Below are 26,276 nucleotides of genomic sequence, written 5' to 3'. Positions count from 1 at the left end.
GAGGGCAAGTCCTGTCTTCCCTCTTTCCTTCCTTTCTTCTTCCTTTCATTATTTCTTTTTGCAGCTTCAGAGACTGTTATTCAGTGAATATTTGTGGAAAAAACTGAACAGAAGACTGTGAGTCTATGTATAAATTGAATTAAAGGGCCTATAAAATAAAATGCCACATAATAATCTAATATTGAACTTAAAAAAGCAGTGAGTCATTAAAAAATAAATCCCCTTAAGAAATGGAGGTGCAATTAAATTATCATAAAAAACACCTTATTTTAAAAGTGTTTTCCCATTTAAATTTTAAATGCAGGCATGATTATTTCATTTTTACTAAAATATCACCTATTAGTGCTTCCCTGGCAGTCCAGTGGTTAAGACTCTGCACTTCTAATGCAAGGAGTGCGGGTTCGATCCCTGGTCTGGGAACTAAGGTCACACATGCTGCGTGGTGCAGCCAAAAAAAAACAAATAAAAAAAAATAAAATAAAGTATCACCTATCACAAGCCAAATAACAGTGGTTATTATTCACTGATTGATAAGTTTCTTTATTCATCTAGATTTCTTACTATCTTGAACTTCCTTCACTTCCTAAACTCTTAGGAGAAATGACAAGGTCCATTTGAACTTGTCCTAATGAAGTGTAAAATAAACTATATCTGAATTTTCCTTTTTATTTTCCTATGCCCCATCCTACAATCAGTGCTACTTTAAAGAAATATTTTGTATACATTTGGGAATATCAATACTATTTTTAAAATTGTCACAAATGGATCCCATTTTTCATAATGATTTATCATTACTGAGTATTCACTGCATTTCATTCACATTATTTACTTTACAAATACACAGCACACTTTTGGAAAAAAAGCCATGATAGTTTGTGTTCCGATGGTTTGTTTTAATATTCAGGGCAGAGTATAAAGAGCATTTCTAAGAAGTTCAACATGGTAACACTTGCTAAACTGATCAATATCACTGATGTCTACAAAATCCTGTTAAAGATAATAAATACAGTCGCATGTAACTATCTGAGAAAAAAAGAAAAAAACTACAGAATTAGTAGAGTTACTCCTCAAACACAAACAGGAGTAGAGTTCCGGCTCCTGTCCAGGTCTCACCCTCAGTAATCTTACAGAAAAATGTTCTGTGGAGCTGTGGCAGGCAGTCAACTTGATTCACGTTCTGCATAGTGTAAAAGCCTCACATAAGTTTATAATCAGGAGAATAGTTGTTAAACTACCAAGAACAGCTACAGGAATGATGGTGTTAAGGAAAAGAATTCTCATTACAATAAGATAATTGAGGATTTCGTTTTGTTTTTTTTTAACATCTTTACTGGAGTATAATTGCTTTACAGTCGTGTGTTAGTTGCTGCTGTATAACAAAGTGAATCAGCTATACATACACATATGTCCCCATATCTCCTCCCTCTTGTGTCTCCCTCTCACCCTCCCTATCCCACCCCTCTAGGTGGTCACAAAGAACCGAGCTGATCTCCCTGTGCTATGCAGCTGCTTCCCACTAGCTATCTATTTTACGTTTGGTAGTGTATATATGTCCATACCACTCTCTCACTTCGTCCCAGCTTACCCTTCCCCCTCCCCATATCCTCAAGTCCATTCTCTAGTAGGTCTGAATCTTTATTCCCGTCTTGCCCCTATGTTCTCCATGACCTTTCTTTTTTTTTTTTTTAGATTCCATATATATGTGTTAGCATACGGTATTTGTTTTTCTCTCTCTGACTTATTTCACTCTGTATGACAGACCCTAGGTCCATCCACCTCACTACAAATAACTCAATTTTGTTTCTTTTTATGGCTGATGTAATATTCCATTGTATATATGTGCCACATCTTCTTTAAAGCTAAATGCTCATTATCCCATGACCAGGATTTCAATTTGATGGGGGGCTGCATGATGAGCTGAGAGACTGTGAATATCTGAAGCACTGATGGAAAAACACCATTTCTCTTGAGCTGTGATTTACAATGAAAAGGATGTGTGTGGCGGGGTAGGGAGGAGGAAAGGACTGGGAAATCGTTAAGTCCTGTGTGAGGAGATACTTCATGAGATTTAAAGTGGAGCTCAGGTCACTCCCACTCTGTTTGGTCAAACAAACCAAGAATTCCCTGAAGGTAGTAAAAATATATGAAACGTCTGAAGGCTAATATAAAAGACAGGGAGAGGTGAGTCGTTAAAAGGTAATCTATTCAAGTGATTCTAGTGAAGAAAACCAGTAAGAGATGATAATAGGATACCAAGAAATTACTCAGAAGTAAGACTGTGAATGCAGACATATGCCCTCATGTGTCTTTTATGAGCATCCTGTTATTTTTTGCAAGGTTTTCAGGATCTTCCAATAGGGCCAAATCTAATTTGCCAGGGAAGAAGCAAATAGATGACAACTACACAGTTAGGGCATTTGCTTTTTGGACATATTTTTAGGACACTTTCCAGCCCTGCCTCTCAACCACAACACATACAAATACATTATACTCAACAACCCCCAACACACCTACACACCTGTGCACATGCACACACATGTGTGGGCACACACATAGCTGGCATCCTGGTACCTTTTCCGTTCTCTAATATTGCAATATTCTCAAATCCACACTTGAATTAGTACATCCTGTGACTATCTTTCAACAATGAATTCTTATATTTGCTGTATGGACAGAGATGTACATGGTATCTGCAGGATTTTTGCTCCCCAGATCAATGCCAGCAGTTTCTTGGTCTGTGGTCCACAGAGTTACATGTATCCACAATATTAAGTGCTTTTCTGCCCACTATTCATTACCAAAAAAATGGTTCCCTTTTCTGAAGGTTTCTTGAGAGAAAAAAATGCAGCTTTGGTAGGTACTAAACAATTTGCCAGTAGGATAGATAGTCTTGGATGTCAACTAAGTAAAGAGAAATGTCTGGAAGAAACAATTCAAGAATATTTATAGGTTGCAATTATCTCTCCAGTGGCAGTTAAATTTGACATAGCATCTGCCAAGTCCTTAAATAAAATAATTTTTTTCAAGAATGTGTAGTAAATGAGGAAGCATAGTAATATCAGAAAGTGGGCCTTAATATTCAGAATAGCGTTAGGTTTCATAAGCAATAGAGGCATATTGGGACACAGAACTTTCAGCAGATACTGAATTAGACCACACTTTAAATTTAACTATGTGTCCAAACCATGGTAGATGTTCCAAGAGTTACATGAAACAAAGCAATATGCTGACTACGAGCTTTTTGCAAAGCCCTAAATAAGACATAAATAGCATAATATAACTAAGGTAACTGTGAATTATATTAAATTTCATCCTAGATTACATTATTAAAATAATATTTTAAATCATAAGTTTAAATCTAGACAAAGTGCCGCCTTAAGTGAAAGCGGAATTGTTTGGGGGAAGATAGAGATGAATTAAAATCATATCTTAGGGCTTCCCTGGTGGCGCAGTGGTTGAGAATCTGCCCGCCAATGCAGGGGACACGGGTTCGAGCCCTGGTCTGGGAAGATCCCACATGCCGTGGAGCAACTAGGCCCGTGAGCCACAACTACTGAGCCTGCACATCTGGAGCCTGTGCTCCGCAACAAGAGAGGTCGCGATAGTGAGAGGCCCGCGCACCGCGATGAAGATGGCCCCCGCTTGCTGCAACTAGAGAAAGCCCTCTCACAGAAGTGAAGACCCAATACAGCCATAAATAATAAATAAATAAATAAATTTTTTAAAAAAATTAAAAATCATATCTTAGCTGCAAACAGAAGCTAAGAAAATCACTTCTGTAAAATAGACTCCCTTGCAAGAAAATGATTTTAACACAGACTTTATTTCAGCAAACACTTATGAATATTTCTTAAAAATAAAATTTTGGAAAGATTTTAAAATCTAAAGATAGGTACTATATCTGGATATATTATTTATTCACTGATATCTATCCAAAATTTACTACACTATGCAGTTTGATCAGAGGTTTAGCAGTATTTAGAAATTCTATGAACCAGTGAAATAATCTCTGCCACAAACCTGGGGCTTAAGGGCCAGACTATAGCTCTGGAACATGCAAGAGATAGGAACACCAAAATCAAAGGCCAGTTCTAAAGGAAGTAAGAATCATGGAAGTGCTATGAAGTTGGAATCAAATCTCAATCTGGGCAACAAGTTGAGAAGTAATGTTAGAATACATTTTTTAAAAGTGGGGTAAGAGAAGAGAACTAATATTTATTTAGACCTTTAGACCTGCCAGATACAATTTAAATCTAATTTTCACAACAAAATTTATAAGAATTTTTATCCTCTTATTCTATATGTGGAAACCTAATGCTTATCAAAGAAACTGAATAAAATAGAATAAAATAACATTGCTGAATTGTAGATCTAAGTAAGATTTGAATTCAGGTTTTGCCTAATGTTAGATCCATGATCATTTTATTTCACTAGTGGTCCTCAGACTTTGTGATAATAAAATAATAACTAATACAAGTTGAGCGTTTGATATGTGTCCAACACTGTTCCATGCATTTAAAACATATTAACATATTTAATATTCTCAACAAACTTAAGTGGTATGTTAATATTATTATCTGCAGGGTTTAACTTGCCTAGGATCACTGAGCTAGTAAGTAAAGAGATGGAATATAGACTGTATATTCTGGCTCCTTAAACTAATGCTCTTAACTACACAGTGCCTCCTCATGATACTTGAAGTAGTATCATGATACCTCCCTCTTAAGTAGCATGGGATGACAGGCCCAGAACAAGAACCAAATCTGGTCCACTGCCTGTTTTTGTAAATAAAGTTTTATGGGACTCTAGCTATGCTCATTTGTTTACATCATATATCTGCTTTCTTACTACTACTTAATTGAGTTGTTGCAATACAGTCTATATGGCCAGGACTTTACAGAAAGACTTTGCTGACCCCTAATGAAGGCCATGGATAACAAAACAATACTTGTCTATTTTTGAGATAAGTGAATAAAAGTTTTCATAATAATTCATTATTCTTTTTAAACTCCTCATCTCCTCTTACTTACAGAAGCTCATCTAACCAAGAGAACAAGACAGATGTATCTATTTGTCATCACATGTATTTGTCATAAATATGAGTTATTTTGATTTTATTAATAGCTAGCCCACTATACAGAGCTTATTTCACTTTAAAAAACAATAATAGAAAATAATCTATTTAAACTACAATACTTGAAATATTAAACATCTGTATTCCTATTAGTAAATTTATATTAAAAGTCAATACTAGCTTTCTCAAGTTTTCATTTTCATCAAGGTTAAAATGAAATAGTTAAGGAATAACTGTCCTGCATCTAAATGAGTCACTAGATGTTAAAACGCTTTTGCTAATCTGTAAACGTGTGAACACTTTACAGTTTATATTACTCCTAAGCAACTGCATTATGTTGTCTGAATTTGTAACACCATCTTTTATATACTCGGTGATTAAAAATAGGCATTTTCACTGTAGTTGAATATGACTTTGTTTCTGATTTTCAAACCTGAATAAAACACAATTTCTGTAAAAGTGTGTCTCAGAGGAACACAATTGCAGGCTTTCCACAGCATCATTTGCTTAAATGGCTCTCTGCTCTCTCCTTCCCTCCCCCACCAGAAGCACTGAACCCACTAAGCATCCCCTAGAGATCCTACAGAGTGCCATCTGCTGTATATCTGCTACGTTGCAGCCTGAAATTCTTGATGTGAGATTTAGCCCATCAAATCACACAATAGTATGTGAGTTGTATTACAACTGAGACATTAATGCTGGATGCAAGAAGAAAATTAAAAGTTAAACATGCATAGCAGAACCACATTAGTGGTTATTTGATTAATTATTGAATATGATTATAACACAAATAACCACATCATTCAGGTACAATGAGGGTGGCGGTTATTGTTAATACAGGGCTGTAGTTTGTTTTTAATAAGTAATAAAATAATACACATGACTGGCAGATTATGTAAGTACTCATGCCGGGAAAGAATTCTCTGCCTGATTGTTATACCCTTTCTCTCACTGATCCCACTCCGTTTTTAGTTTGACATTAAATAAATACCAAATGATACACTGATGGCAAAGGGAAGAGAAATACAGAGGAAACTAGCATTGTAGAGGATGGAGTTGGTGTAGAGGGAGCCACTCAGAGAACACACAATTTGGGAAGACTGAGTTTTTTAAGGCAACGTTAAACATATATAAGAAAATATTATGTATATGCAATGATTTTGACAGAAACACATAATATACCACGAATATAAAATAAATATCTGCCTTAATTGCACACGTCCACCCTCCCCAACCACTGCCTCTACACATGACTACCACGTTTAACATCCCCATACTTTTCAAAATGTATATTCTTTAATAATATTTAATAATTATTTAGCTTTGCATATTTTTAAACTCTATATTCTGTACGAATTTATCTGTGACTTGGTTTTTGTGTTGAAAACACTCTTTGTGGGACATGATGATACATGAATATAAAGCATTCTATTACATGAATATACCCGGAGGGAGAGTAATTTGGTACAAGCACTTTGGAAAAACTTTGATATTATCTAGTAGTTTTGAACATGCACTTACGTAGTAATTCTGCTTCTGAGAGAGACCAGATTCTCATGGAGAGATTAACACTTTGCTCAAAGTCATATGTACCTACTGAGATTTGATACTCAAATTTGAGCAGTCTGTCCTAGTACAGACTAGTATATTGTGATCACTATATCAGATTGCCTCTGCAGTATAAATAACAACTTTAGGTAATATAAGTAATACTCTTTAAAGAAAAAAATAATACCTCAGTATGGAGGGTACTCAGGTAAGATGAACGTCTGGTCATCATTATTAATTAACCTAATAAAATTTATAATATCCTTCCAAAACTAAGATGTGTTTTACCTTAAAACATATTTTAAAAATTCGTTCAGGGCATGCATTATTCATTTTCACATCCTTCAAATTCATAGACCAATGACTTACAAAGAAATAAACCAATAATTTAATAACTGAGAACAAGCTGGAAATACTTACTATTTCTATTTTAGGCTTTAGCTTTATAAATTAATACTTTGTATAGACTGTTTTACATATTGAAATTTCTAAAGCCTGGAAAATATGCTTTTGGAATTAATCAGTAGATTCACAAATCCACTGACTGTTTATCTTTTCTTATCATATTTACTTCTCAGCATCATTCCTCAAGTTGGCTTTCTTTTTTTCTCTTTTTTGGCGGTACACGGGCCTCTCACTGTTGTGGCCTCTCCCGTTGCGGAGCACAGGCTCCGGACGCGCAGGCTCAGCGGCCATGGCTCACGGGCCCAGCCGCTCCGCGGCATGTGGGATCCTCCCAGACCGGGGCACGAACCCGTGTCCCCTGCATCAGCAGGCGGACTCTCAACCACTGCACCACCAGGGAAGCCCAAGTTGGCTTTCTTAAAGCAATGTTTTCCCTTGCTTCTTGATATTACTCTTGGTATTCTTCCCATCTCATTGGACACTCTTTTTTTTTTTTTTTTTAACTTTCTGATCATTTAACGTTGGCGCTTCCCACCCTGGTTTTAGGTACAAGTTCTTTCTTCCATAGCTTTAAACAGAATCTATATAATCATGAATACTCAATCTATAGTTTTAGCCCTGATCTTTCTGGGTTTGCAGACACATTAATTCAAATTTCTATTTGACAAGTACACTTGCATGTCTAGATAAGCACCTCAACCTCAACCTGGCCAAAAGAAAACTCTTGTTTCCTTCCTGTCGCACACAGGTTAGCCCTCTTCTAGTCTTCCCAGTCTCAGAAAATGGCAATAATATCTGCCCTGTACTCAAAGAACAACTCTCAGTTGCCCTTGCTTTTTCTCTTGCTATCACTACCCAATTCCAATTCATAGCAATGGCTGCTGACATTACTTCCAAAACAAGTCACACATCTCTTGCCTTCTCTCTGTCTCAACTGTTACTACCATGGTCTATCATCATTATTTCTCACTTGGAAAAAAACTTTCTTACATATTTACTGTAAACAGGAAATTCAATTGACATGTAGTAGTTCTTTAGCCAAGGAATATCAGGTCAAATGTGCTAGCACAACTGAATGCCCAGAAAAACATAGATGACAACAATACTTCCACTTTCAGTTTCAGCTAGTAATAGCCTTTATTAACAATTATTAATATTGAGTTATTATTCAATAAACACAACATATTGTCCTATTAAAAACATTTACTGGTATATTTACAAGTTTAAGAAATCTCAAATATTCTACCTTGCTTGAAACGGTCAGTATTAATCACACAAATGAATGAGATCATTGCAGCAGCTCCTGTTCAAGGGTACTTAAACCCACACTCTCACTGTGATAACTTGTTATATATATTTTACTGTTTAATTGGCTCTATGAAATAGCTGGTAAATGTTGCATAGGATAAAATAGAGACTCAAAAACCTTAATCAACTTGTAGCAGCTATTACGCAGCAGAAGTGAGAATCACATCTATATCTCAACGGTTTTAAACACCTGTAATTTTTACCACTCTAATATACCTCCTCTAGTGGGACTTTGTGGGTGAAATGGGATTAAGGATTAAGGAAGAATTTTTCTCTACCTTCTCTAATCTCTCTCAGAGGACTGTTGAAAGTTAAGGTTGCTTACATAGCAAAAGAGTCATGGAAATATACTTCCTTCCCCTTCTTATCTATTTTCCAGGTCAAGCTTATAGCCTCATAAAAAGCCAAGCCTCAGGTAGGTAGAGTATTCTTACTTGGCAACCTATCTATTCTCAATGAATGTAAGTTATGCCATTATCTAAACGAGGTTTCTTCAGGGAGTATACAGGTGATTTATTGCTTTATAGGAAAAAAGGGTTTTATATATATATATATATATATATATATATGTGTGTGTGTGTATATATATATATATTTTTTTTTTTACTTATGTTATTCCAAAATTGAGAAGAAAATTAAGCTCCAATAACAACTGGTAAGAACTAACAATAGTGCCCTAACTTAGTCTATATGATAAACGGTTCACTTACAGGTCTTCCAAGGGAAGAAGAGAAATTCCACAAAATGGAAGCGCTGACAGTGGTGCTATCAGTTATGTGATAACATTCCATGTGTTGTCATATTAAGTGTACAATTTGGTAAGCTTTGATAAAAATGTAAATTCATGCAGCAAACTACACCAATCCAGGTGTAAACATTTTTTATTACCTTATAAGTTTATTTACTAGATGCAGAGCTATTCTGAAAGGTGAAAAACAGTGCTGCAGAGAACCTAGTTCAATCAGACAAAAGGTACCTTTTGGTATACCTTTAGGGTATGTCTCACAGATGCTCTCAACCAAACAATTAAAATTTTAAAGGCTTAATAAAGGGGCTGTCCATCAGCTATTTCAAGTTAAAGAAGAGCTTATCTTGAAGAGATTAATGGGTGTGGCTTTTGTCTAATGGAGTGAATCCCTAATAAAGTTCACAGGGATGTAAAAAGAATTTAAGAGTTATATTCACAGAAACACTTTACAGTTTCGTATTAAAGGGACAGACACAGTACAAAATTAAAAGAGGCTTTTGGATACCAATGTAGGCAAACACAAATGAGGATGAGAAAACTATTCAGCTGCAAACATGTGCTAACTTTACAATAAAAGAAAGGATGACTTGAACGGTAGAACCAAGAGTACAAAGGGTGGAACTAAAAGCCAAGGAGAAGTATTCTCATGCTTTGAGTCCTAATCAAGGACTACTAACCTGTGCATTAGTTCACAGGTCTTCAAATGGAGAACTGTACTTTGGTTGCTGTACTTAAGGTTTATCTACTGCACATGTTTTACCTAATGAGATTCTGTACTTTGAGCTGATGCTGTAATAGAATGATACTTTTGGGTGGCCTTGGGAGGGGGTAAGTATATTTTGGACTGTGAGAGATGGATCTCTGGGGGCCAAAAGGTGGACTATGGTAGCTTGGATAAGAAGGGCCACAATGTTCTTCACTTCATGGCGTCCAGGCCTTTGTATAGTGCCCTCTCACACTGAATCAAGATTGGTCTTTGTGACCAATACAGTTTACAAAAGTGATGGTATGTTACTTCCAAGATTAGGTTATAAAAGATATCATTTATTTCATCTTATTTTCTTTCTCTTGGATTGCATACTCTGGGGGAAAGCCAGCTACCATGTCACCAAATGAAGAGGTCCACATGGTGAGGCTCTGAGGCTCTGACCACCTGTAGTAAAATACTGAACCTTCCTGCCACATTACATTAATCCTCAAGCCCAGTCAAACTTTCACATGACTGCAGTTATGGCTGACATCTCGAGTGCAACCTCACTGAAAGGCCTTCAGCCAGAAGCAGTATGTAAACTGCTCTCAAATTCCTGACCACAAAAACTATGAGACAGCAAATGTCTGTTTTAGTCCACTAGATAATTTGCTATGGAACAATACATAATTTAATTATAAAATTCTATCTTTGTATCCTTCGACCTTGCTAAATTCACTTATTATTCCTACTAGGCTTATCATTAACTTTCTTGTTGATTCCTTAGGGATATCTATATAAACATCTTGCATCTTCAGATACAGGTAGTTTTATCTTTTCTTTCCCATATTTATGCTTTTAATGCTTTTTCTTGCCTATTTTTAGCTAGAACCTCCAGCACAATGTTCATTAAAAGTGGGGAGAGTGGACATTCTTGCTTTGCTAATAGTATTAGAAGCTTCCGTTTTACCTCATTAAGTATGGATATTAGCTGTAGGGATAGGAGTTCCCCTCTACTACCACTGTGTTCAGTTTTTCTCTCTTTTAACCATAAATTGATGTTTGAGTTTTTCAAATGTTTTCTTCACCTATTAATATGCTCATGTACTTTTTCCTTTTTTTAGTTTATTACTATAGTGAATTGCACTGACTGGTTTTTGAATGCTAAACAAACCTTGCACTCTTGCAGTAGAACCAAATAGGTCATTACATATATATATATATATATATATATATATATATATATATATATAATTTTTTTTTTTTTTTTTTTTTGCCGTACGTGGGCCTCTCACTGCCGTGGCCTCTCCCATTGCGGAGCACACAGGCTCCGGACGCGCAGGCTAAGCGGCCATGGCTCACGGGCCCAGCCGCTCTGCGGCATGTGGGATCTTCCCGGACCGGGGCACGAACCCGTGTCCCCTGCATCGGCAGGCGGACTCTCAACCACTGCGCCACCAGGGAAGCCCTCATTATATATTTTTATAATGCCAATTTTATTTAGTAATTTAAAAGACTTTTGCATCCCTCTTTCTCTCTCTCTCCATATATATATATATATATATATATATATATATATACACACACACGAGAAATTTTCCTGTGATTTCATTTTACTTATAAAGATTTTGCCAGATTATAATAGTCCTATGTCTGCCACGCCAAAGAGTTGAGAAGCATATCTTGCTTCTCTATTTCCTAAACTTTTTTGCATAATATTAGTTTTAAGTCTTTCTTAAATATTTGTCAGAATGCACCAGTGAAACCTCCTGGACTTAGATTTTCTTTATGGGGATCATTTTCTCTTTTTTAATAATAAAATATATCCCTTTAATAGGAATTGGACTATTCTGATATTTAATTTCTTCTTGTGTCATTATGGAAAGTTGTATTTTACAAGGGATTTGTGATTTTCATCCAAATTGTCATATTTATTGCCATACTATTGTTTATAACATTTCCTTATTATCCTTTTAATTCCCGTAAGATTTGTAGTGATTATTTCTCCCAGCAATTCATTGCTGATATTAGTAATTTGTATTTCTTCTTTTTCTTTTTTTCTTCTACAGTCATTTTTTTTTTAACTTCTCAAAGAACCAATTTGAGCACTTCGTAAATTTTCTATTATTTGTCTGTTTTCAATTTTATTAATTTTGTTTTTTATATTTATTTCTATTACTTCCTTGGGGTTTAATTTACCATTATTTTCTAGCTTCTTAAGGAGAAAATTAGTTATTAATTATGGTACTTTATTACTTTAAATATAAAGTTATTAAATTACTTTAAATATAAACTTTTAAAGTTATAAATTTCCCTCCAAGCATGGTTTCAACTATATCCCATGAATTTTGATTTATTCTATTATTATTACCATCTCATTTGAAACACTTTAAAATTTCCCTGAGGTTTCTAAATTGATCCATGGGGTATACTGAAGTTTGCTGTTTAATTTCAAAATATTTGATGTTTTTCTAGTTACTTGATTATTCATGATTTTTAATATAATTCCACTGTTCTCAAAAAATGTATTACATAGATGTCTACATTTGAAATTTATTTGAAAATATTTCTCTTACCCAGCATATACTCTGTCTTGGTGATGTTCCACACACACTGAAAAGCTGGTATAATTCTGTTATGTAAGTCAGTCATTACTAAAGAAGTTAAACATGGTTTCCAAATTTTCTGAAGCTTTCCTGATTTTTAGTTGTTTTATCAGTTATTGAGAGAAGAGAGTTAAAATCTTCAACTATGATTGTGAAGTACCTACCTCTTCATTTAGTTCTGTCAGATTTTGCAACATATATTTACAAGTTACATACATAGGTCATCCACATGTATGACTGTTATGTCTTCCTGATGAACTGACTCTTTTGTGTGTGTGTGTGTGTGTACATTTTTTTTCACATCTTTATTGGAGTATAAATGCTTTATAATGTTGTATTATCATTATGAAATGTAGCTCTTTGATTCTGGTGATATATCTTATCTTTATATCTACCTGACATGGGTAGAGCGACTCTAGTTTTCTTGCATTTGCAGTTTTTGTGGTGTATCTTTTTCCAATTTTTATCTTAAACAAATTTTTATGCAAGCAAAAACAAGCAAATAAACAAAGTAGGTAGCAGAAACTTGGAATTTTATTATTTTCAAAAGATAGATATAAAGAGCAGTCTAATTATTATATTGTTATCTAGATTTACATGGGTAATTGCTTGTTTTTGGTGAATTTCCTTACTTCATGACTCTCCACTGTTGCTTTTTCCTTCTGTAATTATCCATTGTCGGAGTTCCTATTCTACAGGCTTTTCATTTGCTTTTGAGATTTGCTGATAGGAAAATGTTAGTTTATAAGAACGTTGTTATAGATTTTGGAATCATTTCACCAAAATGTGCTAAAAGAAAAAAATCTTTAAGAAATACCCACCATGCAATGATTTATGGTGAAGTTCAAAACACTCCAAATTTTGTCATATATATATGTATTATATTTAAAAATAAAAGAAATAAGTTTATGTTTAAAATTATCCTTGAAAGTTTCCCATTATTATTTTTTAGAGATAATAAAATTAGTTTGAACTGCTAGATTGTTGAGAAAAAAATAAAAATGGGTAAGAGCTCTTTATTCAATGGCAAACCCAAATGTTTATGTCAACTACCTAAGCTTGTAAATTATATTGATTCTCGAACAAATAGTTCTCTGATTTTCACTAATGTAATTTTATTGTTAGACTCCCCTGATCATATCATCATTTTTAAAATTTGTTTAACATTTATCTAATTTTAAAAAAAATGTCTTATATGATTTAGGAAATTTGCTAGGAACATTTGTTAAACATAAATTAAAAAGGCAAGCATGGGCTTCCTTGGTGGCGCAGTGGTTGGGAGTCTGCCTGCCGATGCAGGGGACGCGGGTTCATGCCCTGGTCCGGGAGGATCCCACGTGCCGTGGAGCGGCTGGGCCCGTGGGCCATGGCCGCTGAGCCTGCGCGTCCGGAGCCTGTGCTCCGCAGCGGGAGAGGCCACAGCAGTGAGAGGCCCGCGTGCCACAAAAAAAAAAAAAAAAAAAAAAAAAAAGGCAAGCATGTTGGGTGGAGGGGCATTGCAAACAATCTTGGATAAACATTCTTATTAGCTGTTATCTTACTAGAAACTATGCACTGCATCTAAAATCCCTTCCCAGTAGTCTTCTTGGTCAGTTACCGAACAGTACAAATTCTATAATAAGAGAATAACAAAGAGAGAACAGCGCAAACTGAAAGGAAACATCAAAACAAAAACTATTTCTGTAGATATTGTATTAAGTATTTTCTTCTTTTACAAGTAATGGAGTTATGTGAAAAAGCTAACAAAAAAGGAAGAAAAATTTATATAGCTCTCCCTTGTTGTAGTCACTTTTTTAAAAAAATCACTAATATGAAAAGATAAAGTGACAACAGAATTTCTTAGGGCCCAAAGCCAGCCTTTTTTTTTTTTTTAAATAAAGGAATTGATATTTGGGGTTGTAATAGCAAATGATCTCCAAAGAAGGGGGATATAATTGGCAGCGTGAGCTTCCATTCAGATTATTCACACTCGACCTATCTCAGAATTAAAATCTAAGATGGCAACAGAGTAGCATTAGGAAAAATCTCAAATAGGAGTGGTTTCCAGTGTGATACACTAAACTCATTAATGACTTTTTTCATCTTAAAAATAAAGTAATTGGGATATTCTGCAGTTAAAAATTATTTGTAGTGGGAAGAAGCAGCATAGCACAGGGAGATCAGCTCGGTGCTTTGCGATGACCTAGAGGGGTGGGATAGGAAGAGTGGGAGGGAGGTTCAAGAGGGAGGGGATATGGGGACACGTGTATGCATGTGGCTGATTCGCTTTGGTGTACAACAGAAACTAACACAGTATTGTGAAGCAATTATACTCCAATAAAGATTTATTAAAAAAAGTATCTGGATACACAGGTGGACTACTAAGCATCATAAAAATAAGTTAATAGAAATAAACTCTATTTGTCTATGTTAAAAAAGGTATTATTAATCTAAAATGAATAGCTGGAATTAAATTCAGCAATGAAATCTGAATTGCCATTTAAAAACTCATGGCTTAGAGAATATTTCAGTTTTCTTTAAAGGCACCTATTATGAATATCTTTTTTCTAGAACAGATGTTAATGCTAATCATATAATAATATTGCTTTTCTTGCTGACCATAAAGAGTAAGACCCCCTGATCTCTGAATGGGCTTAACAAACAGATGTAATTATTGTTCATTTTACATTAGCTTTAAAAGTCAATTCTCTTCAGTTTCTTCAAATACTCTTTAATGAAGAAAAACAGATAGAAATATAAAAACAATCTCAGTATATTCTGAATATTGACTTTATAATGAATATCACTGCATATTTTTAAATTATAAAATTAAGTACCATAAGAAAGCCCCTTGACTCTTCCTGCCAGTTTTTCCTACTTCCTTTTACTTTTTTGATTTTTTTTAAATTAAAATCCAGACCAAAGAGAGAGGTAGAAAACTGAATACTTGACGGTTACAGACTTTGAGATTAATATCTTTTAATATAACAGCTATTATTAAGTTTGCGTTGTTCAGAGAGATTCAGACTACATGTCAAGCAAAAGGTCAGGAAGCCTGGACTGGTGCAGAAAGATACACTTGTGTTGTCAATATAGAAACCATATAGTCATACATATAGCGGTGTACTGGTAAATATTTAACAACAGCTCTCCAAAATTTAAAAGCCCTACCTTGCATTGTTTGCCAATTTCTGTGGCATAATATTCCCATGTGGCTGATTTCAAGCTAACAAAGTGACATAAATGAATGCACAATTGGGAAATATGCACATTAGCTATTATATAGTATTTCTACATATAGATCCAATAGATGTAAATAAGCTCACAAGTGTAACTAATAGTAAAATATAGTAAAGTCAGTAGGAAATGTAGAGATTTCAGTACTGATTACCCTTTTAAAAATATGATTTGTTTCATTATAAGTGTATATAATTTAATTTTTTTAATGCATGTGCTTAACTGTCAGCTCATAAAATTCCTGAAATTCTAACAATGATCAAGTATAAGCACACCACTCCTACACACCACTGCATAGACACAAAGACCACCCCAGAGATATAAACTGGTTTGGGATGCAGAGATCTCTTCCAGTTATTACTTTAATAGCTGACAGGAATACATGACTGGATGCCCCTAATAGGCTATGACAATCACTTCTCTTAAATTCCCTTCTCTCTCCCTGATTCATTTCTGGCCTCTAGTGGTAGCCACTAGTGTTATTATTATTTTTATCAGTGTTAGAAAAGGAAACATCAGTGGTCATCATTGTAAGTGAGTCATAATACTGCTCATATTAAATAGTTGTATTTTTCTGTTCTCACACTATTTATGAACATCCCTTATCAATAATGAGAAATCAGTTAAACGATAATAGGACATGATAAAATGTCACTGAATTGAGAGTCAGAAATCTCAGCCTGTTGTTCCGAATTCACACCCACTAGGGGAAAGTCATTTAAAATTTTGGTCCCCTCACTTTACATCTTTGAAATAATATTGTTTACACTTTTTACAGAAATCCTCCAAAGAAAATAACTGTTGCAATTATAAAAATAACACCATAATATACTTGAATCCTAAAGGATGGCTGATTCTTGGACATAAAGATGAAAGACTCCACTGCGTATTTTCCTGACTAGCTCATCATCTAACTGAGCATAGACTGAAAGAGGGCACCTGGAGTCAATGGGCAAAATCAATCAAACATTCAGATGAAATTTTACTAGATTAATTGTTATTGGAACAAAAATGACTAAATAAACTACTTTTACGGTATCATATAAAGTCTCAATATCATTAAAATGAAGTCCAGTTAATAGGTCTCTCAATAGCTTTTTAAAAACATAACAGCTGATGCCCATTTCTCTTTATCTGACTTTTCCCAGACTTGGTATCAATTTATTCTTTTTTAATTCCTTCACAGAATCTTAGAATTTGGGGGAAGAGTGCCTTATAAACAGAACTACAAACCGTTTATTTGACATATGAGAAAGGCTAAGTTCCACGAGGATACCTGACCCCTGCCCAGTGTTATGCAGTTAACTATTGATAGAAGAAGGGATTAACCAGGTCTACAGACTTCACTATCTACCAGCACTGAAAACATTAATCTTAGAACAAACCATTACCTCTTGTAGAACTCTTTTCATCTTTAATAATAATGTCTTGACGGCTGTGCAGTCCTGTAGCATCAGTCTGAATGGCAGAGAATCGATGCCTCCATTTTCTTCCACACCTGGCAGGGGCCAATCTGCAGATGGACTGCTGGGCGTTCCCCTGATATGGGGACACCTGGCTTCCTGATCAATCTCTTTTGTTAATTTCAGGGAAAGGTTCCTAACAAGAAAAAAATGAACAAAAATTACTAGGTAGCATATTCAGAGCAGTATTTTCCAAGCTGTTGATCAATGTCAGTAGTGAGCTAGAAAAAACTTCCTTGTGACGCTCATTATTTCTTCACATTAGTCTTTGGAAATTCTGAAACTTTCTGTCAAAATTATGAAGTTATTTGTCAATTTTATATATAGTGGTAATAAGGTTCAATGACAATCACTATTTTAGAATGTGATTTTTTTCCCCAACTGGAATTTAATTTATACATGATAACAATGGGTTTACACTTATTTAACTCTTTTAAAAATGTTGAAATTCAAAAGTAATCACTGAAAGAGAAATTTCATATAGAGATTTTCTGAAAATATGCTTAAAAATTAACTGGAAAGAAAAGATTAAGAAACCAAAACTTGGGATAAAAAATTTTGGTAATTATTAAATTACTAAATTAATCAATTGTGGATTCAACCATTTTGTGGATTAAGAAAGACTAGTATGCATAGGATTTTATGTGAAAATAGTGAAATAACTGCGAGATGCATAACTTCATATGTAATTAGCATGCTTATCAAATAATCATTAAATTTTTAGCATAGTAATGTGTGGAAAATATTTTATTGATTACTTGATATAAACAATTATTTTTAAATACTGCATTTTGAAAATAACACGCTTATATTGAAGGTATATATAAAGAAAAGATATTAAGATTAACAATTTTCCAAATATGCCTATGAGGCAGATATAAAAATAGTATGAAAAGAGCAGCCTATGAAAATAGTCATTTTTAATGAGTTTTTCTAAATTTGTTTCCATTCATTAAAACTAATGGGCCTAAAATAAATAAATACATTAAAAATAAAAAAAAATAAAGGGGATTCCCTGGTGGCACAGTGGTTGAGAGTCCGCCAGCCGATGCAGGGGACACGGGTTCGTGCCCTGGTCCGGGAGGATCCCACACGCCGCGGAGCAGCTGGGCCCGTGAGCCATGGCCGCTGAGCCTGCGCGTCCGGAGCCTGTGCTCCACAACGGGAGAGGCCACAGCAGTGAGAGGCCCGCGTACCGCAAAAAATAAACAAAACTAATGGGCCTATACAATAATGGCAATACTATAACATAGCTCAGGATATTTATGAAACTTATGCTCAATTTCAATAGCTTTTATGTATATTATTTACTGAAGTATATGACAAGGTCACTTGGCAACCTAAATTGAGAAGAAACAGAGTTGCCTTGGAGCCTGCCACCAAGGTCAGGCAAAGACGCAAATAAAAAAATACGTCCTTGGTTAATTTTATCCAAATCTGATTATTCACAAATAGTATAACAATTTATAAAGTATTGGATAATTAGCAAAGAAACACATTTTTGGATCACACAATTGTTGACTTGTCTTCATGGGTATATTCAAGATCACAATTGTTATTTGAAGTGATCATATTAATTACTATCCCCACTTTACATTTACAATGAAATAATAAATAAATAGTCATAGCTAACATTTTTTGAGGATTGACTGTGGGCCAAGTACTGTGCTAACCACTTCATGTGTGTTAATTTATCCAAACCTTGAACAAAACCAAGGGGTAGCTATAATGAGTATCTTCATTTTACATATGAGAAAATAGGCCCAGATAAGTAGTTTTTCTCAAATTAAAACAGCTATTAAGAAGTTGACCTGAGATGAACCAACCTAAGTACATAAGCAGGATAAGATTTTTTTTTCCTACTAGCCATTTAACATGCATATATATACAATAATAATTAATGTATCTCAGGTAGTCCTGTAAGGACTTCATATATGCTAAACCACTTAATACTCATACAACTCTTTGAGGTATTAAAATCCCCATTTCACAGTTGAGGGATTTGAATCTCAAAGAGGTTAAGGTACATGCTGATGGCAATTCAGCAAAGAAGCAACAGAGCAGAGATTTGAACGCAGCCAGTGCACTCGAGCTCTTAGTCACAAGATTCTGCATCTCATAAACAAGCAAGCAAATGAAGAAAAACAAAAATTGAAAAAAATAAAACATACCTATAATTACACAAAGCATCATTTATATTTTCATTTTTAAAATATATTTTCTTGTGGCTTAATATCATCAAAACAAACAACCCAGTCAAAAAATGGGCAGAAGATCTAAATAGACGTTTCTCCAAAGAAGACATACAGATGGCCAAGAGGCACATGAAAAGATGTTGAACATTGCTACTTATTAGAGAAATGCAAATCAAAACTACAATGAGGTATCACCTCACACCAGTCAAATGGCTGTCATCAAAAAATCCACAAACAATAAATTCTGGAGAGGGTGTGGAGAGAAGGGAATCCTCTTGCACTGTTGGTGGGAATGTAAATTGATACAGCCACTATGGAGAACAGTACGGAGGTTCCTTTAAAAAACTAAAAATAGAGCTACCATATGATCCTGCAATCCCACGCCTGGGCATATATCCGTAAAAAAACATGCACCCCAATGTTCACTGCATTACTGTTTACTATAGCCAAGACATGGAAGCAACCTAAATGTCCATCAACAGAGGAATGGATAAAGAAGGTGTGGTACATATATACAATGGAATATTACCCAGCCATTAGAAAGAATGGAATAATGCCATTTGCAGCAACATAGATGGACCTAGAGATTGTCATACTGAGTGAAGTCAGACAGAGAAAGACAAATATTGTATGATACCGCTTATATGCAAAATCTAAAAAGAAATGATACAAATGAACTTATTTACAAAACAGAAACAGATTCACAGACTTAGAGAACCTGTGGTTACCACGGGGGAAGGGATAGTTAGGGAGTTTGGGACTGACATGTACACACTGCTATATTTAAAATAGACAACCAACAACAACCTGCTGTACAGCACAGGGAACTCTGCTCAATATTATGTTGCAACCTAAATGGGAAAAGAATTTGAAATAGAATAGACGCATGTATATGTATAACTGAATCACTTTGCTGTACACCTGAAACTATCACAACATTGTAAATCACCTATACTCCAATATAAAATAAAAAATTTAAAAAATAAATAAAGTATATTTTATTAGATATGACTGATTCATTTTAATTATATACAACTTGTAGTGAGCTATACAATCATTCTTAAAGGTTTTTATTTTATTTTAGTGTCTAAGACCAATAAGAATAAAATAAAATATAAAAATTAAAATTCACAGCACAAGTAACAGTATTTTAGTTATAATAGAATTTTCCAAGATTTATCAGGTTTAAGTTGTGAACTTGCCTGGTGTCTGGCGCATATTTAGCTGACTCAGTAAATAACTGTATAATTGAAGTTGAACAAATGAATACAATAATGAGTGAATGAACAATTCTTTGTAATAATCTATGCATACGACTCTCATTTGTACACAGACATTCTTCTGGAAGGTGAATTTTTATGTAATGCAGGGCTGCCACCCACGGTTCCAAATTTCCCAGCACTCTTACAATAAAATAAACTAACAATTTTATAATTCCTTTTAATTAGATTGCTGTTTCTTTGAACCTATTTGTCCAATTATGTATCTAAACATCAATAAAGACTGAAAAAGCTTTCAGAAACCACACTCGTGTGAAGTTCTGCAACTAATTTCAGGAAATTACTGAGATTCTAAGGATTACAGTTTAGCATTTACACATCTAAGGATCACTGCTGTTTCAGATAGTTACGAATGGACTATATGCAGAAATGTACTTAGAAGATAAAATTAGCCATTTGCTTTACACTTCACAAGTTTGGATCTATCCTTAATTCCAACAAGAAAGAGAATGATGGCATTATGTCATAGTTATGGAAAACATCCACATTGTGTCCAGCAGAGCAACAGCGGCTGGTGTTGCAGAGATTAATAGGACTCTGTCACTGACCTCGAGAGGCTCACCATGAACATTAACGGCTTAATAATTGATACCAAAAAATAACAGCTAATATTCTTTCCCATATGGAAAACAAATCCATTTATTTCTACATGAAAAAGAGTGGGCTGCAACACCACAATAATCAAAACCATTCTTCATTAGGTTGAGTCAGTTAGTAAAATGGGCTGTTAATCAGGTCTGCTACTCAGCTGCACAGGCCGGCACAGGTATCCTAGTCTATATTTATGGTCATTGTATTTCTGATTGATTGGTGCCTGGGGAATTACAATTATTAAATATTTTGAATACTAATGTGTTTAACAATAGACTATGACTGGGCCAAAAATACCCATGTGTCTCTGGGCAAATACACCTAAAAAAATCCATCCCTGTAATTGACAAGAAAAGGAGAAAAGTCTCTAATATGAAGTCATAGTTTCCCCTGGCACAGACAACCCATAATAAGGCCGGGAGGGTAGAGCAAGGTTCAGGTGCTCTCCTGTTCCTGTATTAGCAGGGCTCACGAGATGATGCAATTCATGTACTTCAGGATATATAGCTCTCTGTCTACCAGCGCTCTGAATTATTATTGTCCAGAAAACTGAAGAAATGTGCTTTATATCAAAACAGATAGTCCGTTCACTTCACACACACACACAAAGGGTAAGATACTGAAGCCCGATACAGTGGCTCATTAATCACCATAACTACTGCAAACAAAAAACAAAGACAATGTAATCTCCACTGAGCACATCCATATACACTTCACCCTCTCTGTATCATCTCCATGAATCTTTGCTAGAATTGCTCAGTAATATTTTCACTTGCCTTGTTGATTATAAATGCCAACCAAGTCTTTATAACTGAAAATTTAGTAACATTTAGAGAGTCAAATTGAGACTTATGGGCCTTTCTTAGTCTGTACGTTTTAGATAATAAAGCTTTTGAGTAAAATTAACAGCAAAATTCATAAATGTTACATTAAATATATTCTTGAAAGTTTCAACTTGAGAAACTGGAGGGTTTCAACTGGTATTTAAAACGTTTGACTCAAACTACTATGGTGAATTGGCTCTGTACTTTTGTCACTGGGATCCTTTGTGTGAAAGAAATTTTCTACCAACCTAGTTCAAAAGTTCTGCTGCAATTCTATTTTTAGTATGACAGATAAGTTTAATGGGAAAATATATATCTTGACATAAACTATACAGTGATTAAAGAATTTTTCCTTACCAGGAAGAGAAAATAAAAGTATTTTCCTTATTTTTTAATCATTTGGTTATAACTAGAACTATCATTTGGATACTGAGATATTTTCTTCCCACCCATATGTATTCTTCAATCATTTGAAAACTTCCCAACATAATGGGCCAAATTACTAACAAAATACAAGAAAACGTCAGTTGCAAAAGATTGATGCTCTTACCTGTCATAGGAGCTACTCCTTATTTCGTGTACTGACACCTTTCATGATAGCAAATATCTGTGGTCATTAGGGATCGCAATGATTTACACTTTATAATGTGCCTATGATTTCTGAACTACATTTCCAAGGAATGAAAAGTAAAAGTAATCTCCATTTATACAGCATAATAAATAAGCATATGTATATAACTGCCTTCCAAAGCTTCATTAAGTAGATTTGAAGAAAATAATATTGTGTTTTTAAAAACCATACTTTGGGAAACATTGTTATTTAAACCTCATTTCAAAAAGGCCCAGGTTATTTATGGTAAATTAAATCTTAGCTTTGAATAATTCTAAGACAGGCATGAAGGTATAAATCTATATTCATGAACTGGCATCCCAGAACCTAATAAAAAAATGTTTAGGGAACTAACTACAAGAAGTCTTGGTTGATGAATAAACTATGTATTTTTCTTATGTTTTCTTTCAAAATATATTGTTTAACTGAAAGTGTCACCTTAGGAAAATACTTGTATCTCAAATTGTATTATAATTGGATATTTAGCTGTATTTCTGGAAGGGATGAAACCAGCATCCATCCTTCCACAGGAGGGGAGTGGTTATAAGAACGTGTTGATATTTTACATTTACATATGAGGAGGATTTCACTAGTAGCTTAAGTGATGGGTATAAGAAAGGCAAGATATGGGGAAAGGTAAGATAAAATCCAAATACCTTAACATAACCAACAAGGTTCTCCATAATCTAGCAACTGTCTGCCTCACCACGCTTCATTGTCTAACAACTACCTCCTTGTTTTTTAAGTTCCTATCACACTGCTCTTCATTCAGGCCCTGAAACGTGCCAAGCTCCAACGTGCCTCAGGAACTTTACATATGTTCTTCTATCTGCATGAAAAAGTGTTGCTTACCCACCTTCCAGATCTTGCCTTAAAATACATCACTTCTTCAAGGAAATCTCCTTTGCATCTCATATCAAAAGAATAATCAAATTTAGTGCTACAGAAAGCATTATAGATCTAGTTTAACATTCCTATTTAATATATAAGGAGCTCAAACCTAAATTAATTTTCTAAGTGTCACACAGCTAGAAGGTGTAGAATTCCAGTCTCCTGACTTCTAGTCCAGTGCTCTTATCTTCATACTGCATCATCTCTTAATAGGGTTAAAATTTTAAATATACTTGTATTTATTTATGCTATTTTCACTGAAGCTACAGTAGTAAAATATTAGGTTACGATCTTAGGGAATAAGATTAAATAGTAAGGACTCCTATCCCCTACAACAGTTAGAATTTCTTTCTCCAAAATTTTCAAGAATGTAGATATTCTATGAATGTAAATCTGCTCATACAAACTTTGAAAGTAGTTGTTTAATCATAAAAAGAAATGACTGAGTTGATTGCCTTTGTTTAGCAACTTTTCTCCATGCCATTAATGTCATCCATGTTTCTCCCTGCCATTCTCTACTTTTGTTTTCACATGTCATTTAAGATCCAGTTTAAAGATCATTTCTGTAAGAAAAAGAATTAGAATTGATAAATATAGAGATGAACGTAGTACAATAAAGTTCAGCAAAGAGCGACTCAAATTATTGTTTAAAAACTCCCATGTTCACACATATAAAGATATACAACAAAATCTGTGCACATGTATACATTTTTCACTTTGCAATTACTCATTTAATTGTAGATATTGTAAGTTTTAATTATGCTATGATTTAATTAATAGTGTAATCATTTTTCTTTGCTAGAGCACTCAAGCTGTCAGAAAGTTGAGGGCACAGAATTATCAAAAATATTTTATATAGATGGAGATCAAATTTTAATTTATTGTCCCCTGATATTATAGAAGTGATTCTCAATTTAGAAAACCTCATAAACTGGCTGGTCTTCCTGTGTCTAACAGATAATCAATCAAATATTTTTTTAAAAACTTAAGTTCCTTCTCTCTAGTCTTCCAGGCAATTCATCATGTAAACAACATCAATTCTCTGATATGTTTGCAGACTCCTATCTTCAACATTTTCCTTATTTTACACTTCTCTATTCTGGGGGTCAGGAAAATTTTCCCACCCTCTCATCCACCACTCCATGGAAGTGATTTCATTTGGAAAATTTTGAACTATACAAGGAAAACAAATTAAAGTCAAACAAAATCTGATCTCTGAGAAATAATTATCTCACTATGATACCAAAGAGCTTTTTAAAATAGTTCAATTCCACTGTAGTAAACTGTTATTAAATTTACTTTCAAATGCATTTATAAACATGAAAATCATCTAAAAATGGGAAAGAGTTTTACTATATTATTTTATAGTTAATGTCTTGATTGGTGACGGAATTCTATAAATATATTTTAGACACTTGGCATCTTCTATAGTTATCTAAGATACATATTTTATAGTTACCTATTTGGTGTACTTTATATATTATAATTTATATAATTTACATATAATTAATTTAAGATTTTTTTAGTGAAAGAAATACACAATTTATTATTTTATATTTGCTCTGAAAAAATAATCTTTTTTTTAAAGTCACAAATTCAAGCTCTAATATGACTTGCCTTACTATGAAACTTCTTTCTTTTTTTTAAACGAATTTTTTCAACTATAAGAGTTTCATATTTGTAGGGTAATAGAATCAGTAAAATGAGAATCATCATTTTTAGAGATGTAAATTATATTTTTGAAAATAATTTTTTCCCAATACTACTTATTGCCTGCCCTTTTCCCTTCAATATCAGGAGAATAAGTCACAAAAGTACCAAGGTCTTGCTTCACATCCATATCATGGAGGGAATTTGATTAATCTTTCAGAACCAAACTATCACTATAAAACCCATCCTATTTCATTATCGCATAATATATTTAGAACTTAATGTCATCATTTTAAGAATTTATATGTAAAAGTCTCCTCTTATGACCATTTAAGGAGAGCACACAATGGGTTTTTAGATATAATTTATAAGAAAATTTATTAAAAAATATGTAACTGATATTTGCTTACAATAATTTGTATTACATCAGAACATTCTTAAAAAACACAACAAAACTATAGAATGTCTTCAATTTGCCTCTAGGCATCTAAGTAACCTTTACAAAATGCAATTTTTTACAAATATTGCAGCTAGGGTCTATTACAATAAAAATTCTGATACAATACATACCACTGAAGATATGCTAAAAGTTATACAACCTACAGTCAATTACATAGTTTTAAAAGACTTTTCTATGCCCTTCACCTTTTTAAAATATTCAAGATCTGGCAAACTAAGTGTAATAAGTATTAGCCATGAAAGTATAATATAGGAAGCAGTGTTTCCAAACAGAAAATCAATTCTTGTGCTGTAACTTGACATAAAGGCAATACCTAAAATTACTGGCATAATACGTAGCGGCAAGGAAACTGTAAAACTCCAATGCTTTTCAAAGCTAAAAGAATTGGAGATTTTGACTTTGAGTAAATCTTTAGAACCACAAAACTTTATCAGTTTGAGAAAGATTAGTAAAACCTCCATCACACTTATCAACCAAATTTCCCAGATTCCATTCTTGAGGTAACAAAAGGCACTGTGATGGTCTACATTCAATTTCAACTAGAAAAGTAAAATGTTCCGTATTACCCAAAATCAAGAATTTCTAAATATCTTGTCAAACTCACTCCTACATACACAAAAAGCACCTGGGCTTACTTTTAAATACATGAATTCCAGGGGTGTATCTCCAGCCCACTGTGCCACTAGCCTTAGTAAGACAAACAAAACACGTAGTGTAAT

General features: G+C 34.0%; 1 protein-coding gene across 7 annotated transcripts in view; it reads right to left on the bottom strand.

The window, feature by feature from the left end:
* Positions 1-26,276, bottom strand: part of CCSER1 (coiled-coil serine rich protein 1) — a 1,246,259-nt gene that overhangs the window by 787,086 nt on the left and 432,897 nt on the right. For all 7 annotated transcript variants that reach the window (XM_029234577.1, XM_029234583.1, XM_029234578.1 and 4 more), the window contains one exon: positions 16,985-17,192. In XM_029234577.1, the coding sequence (XP_029090410.1) occupies positions 16,985-17,192 (208 nt within the window). The remainder of the gene's footprint in view (positions 1-16,984; positions 17,193-26,276) is intronic.

Source organism: Monodon monoceros, unplaced genomic scaffold, assembly GCF_005190385.1.
Source record: "Monodon monoceros isolate NGI ecotype Baffin Bay Population unplaced genomic scaffold, NGI_Narwhal_1 Super_Scaffold_20, whole genome shotgun sequence".
Lineage (NCBI taxonomy): Eukaryota > Metazoa > Chordata > Mammalia > Artiodactyla > Monodontidae > Monodon > Monodon monoceros.
This window is presented reverse-complemented; position numbering and strand designations above follow the sequence as displayed.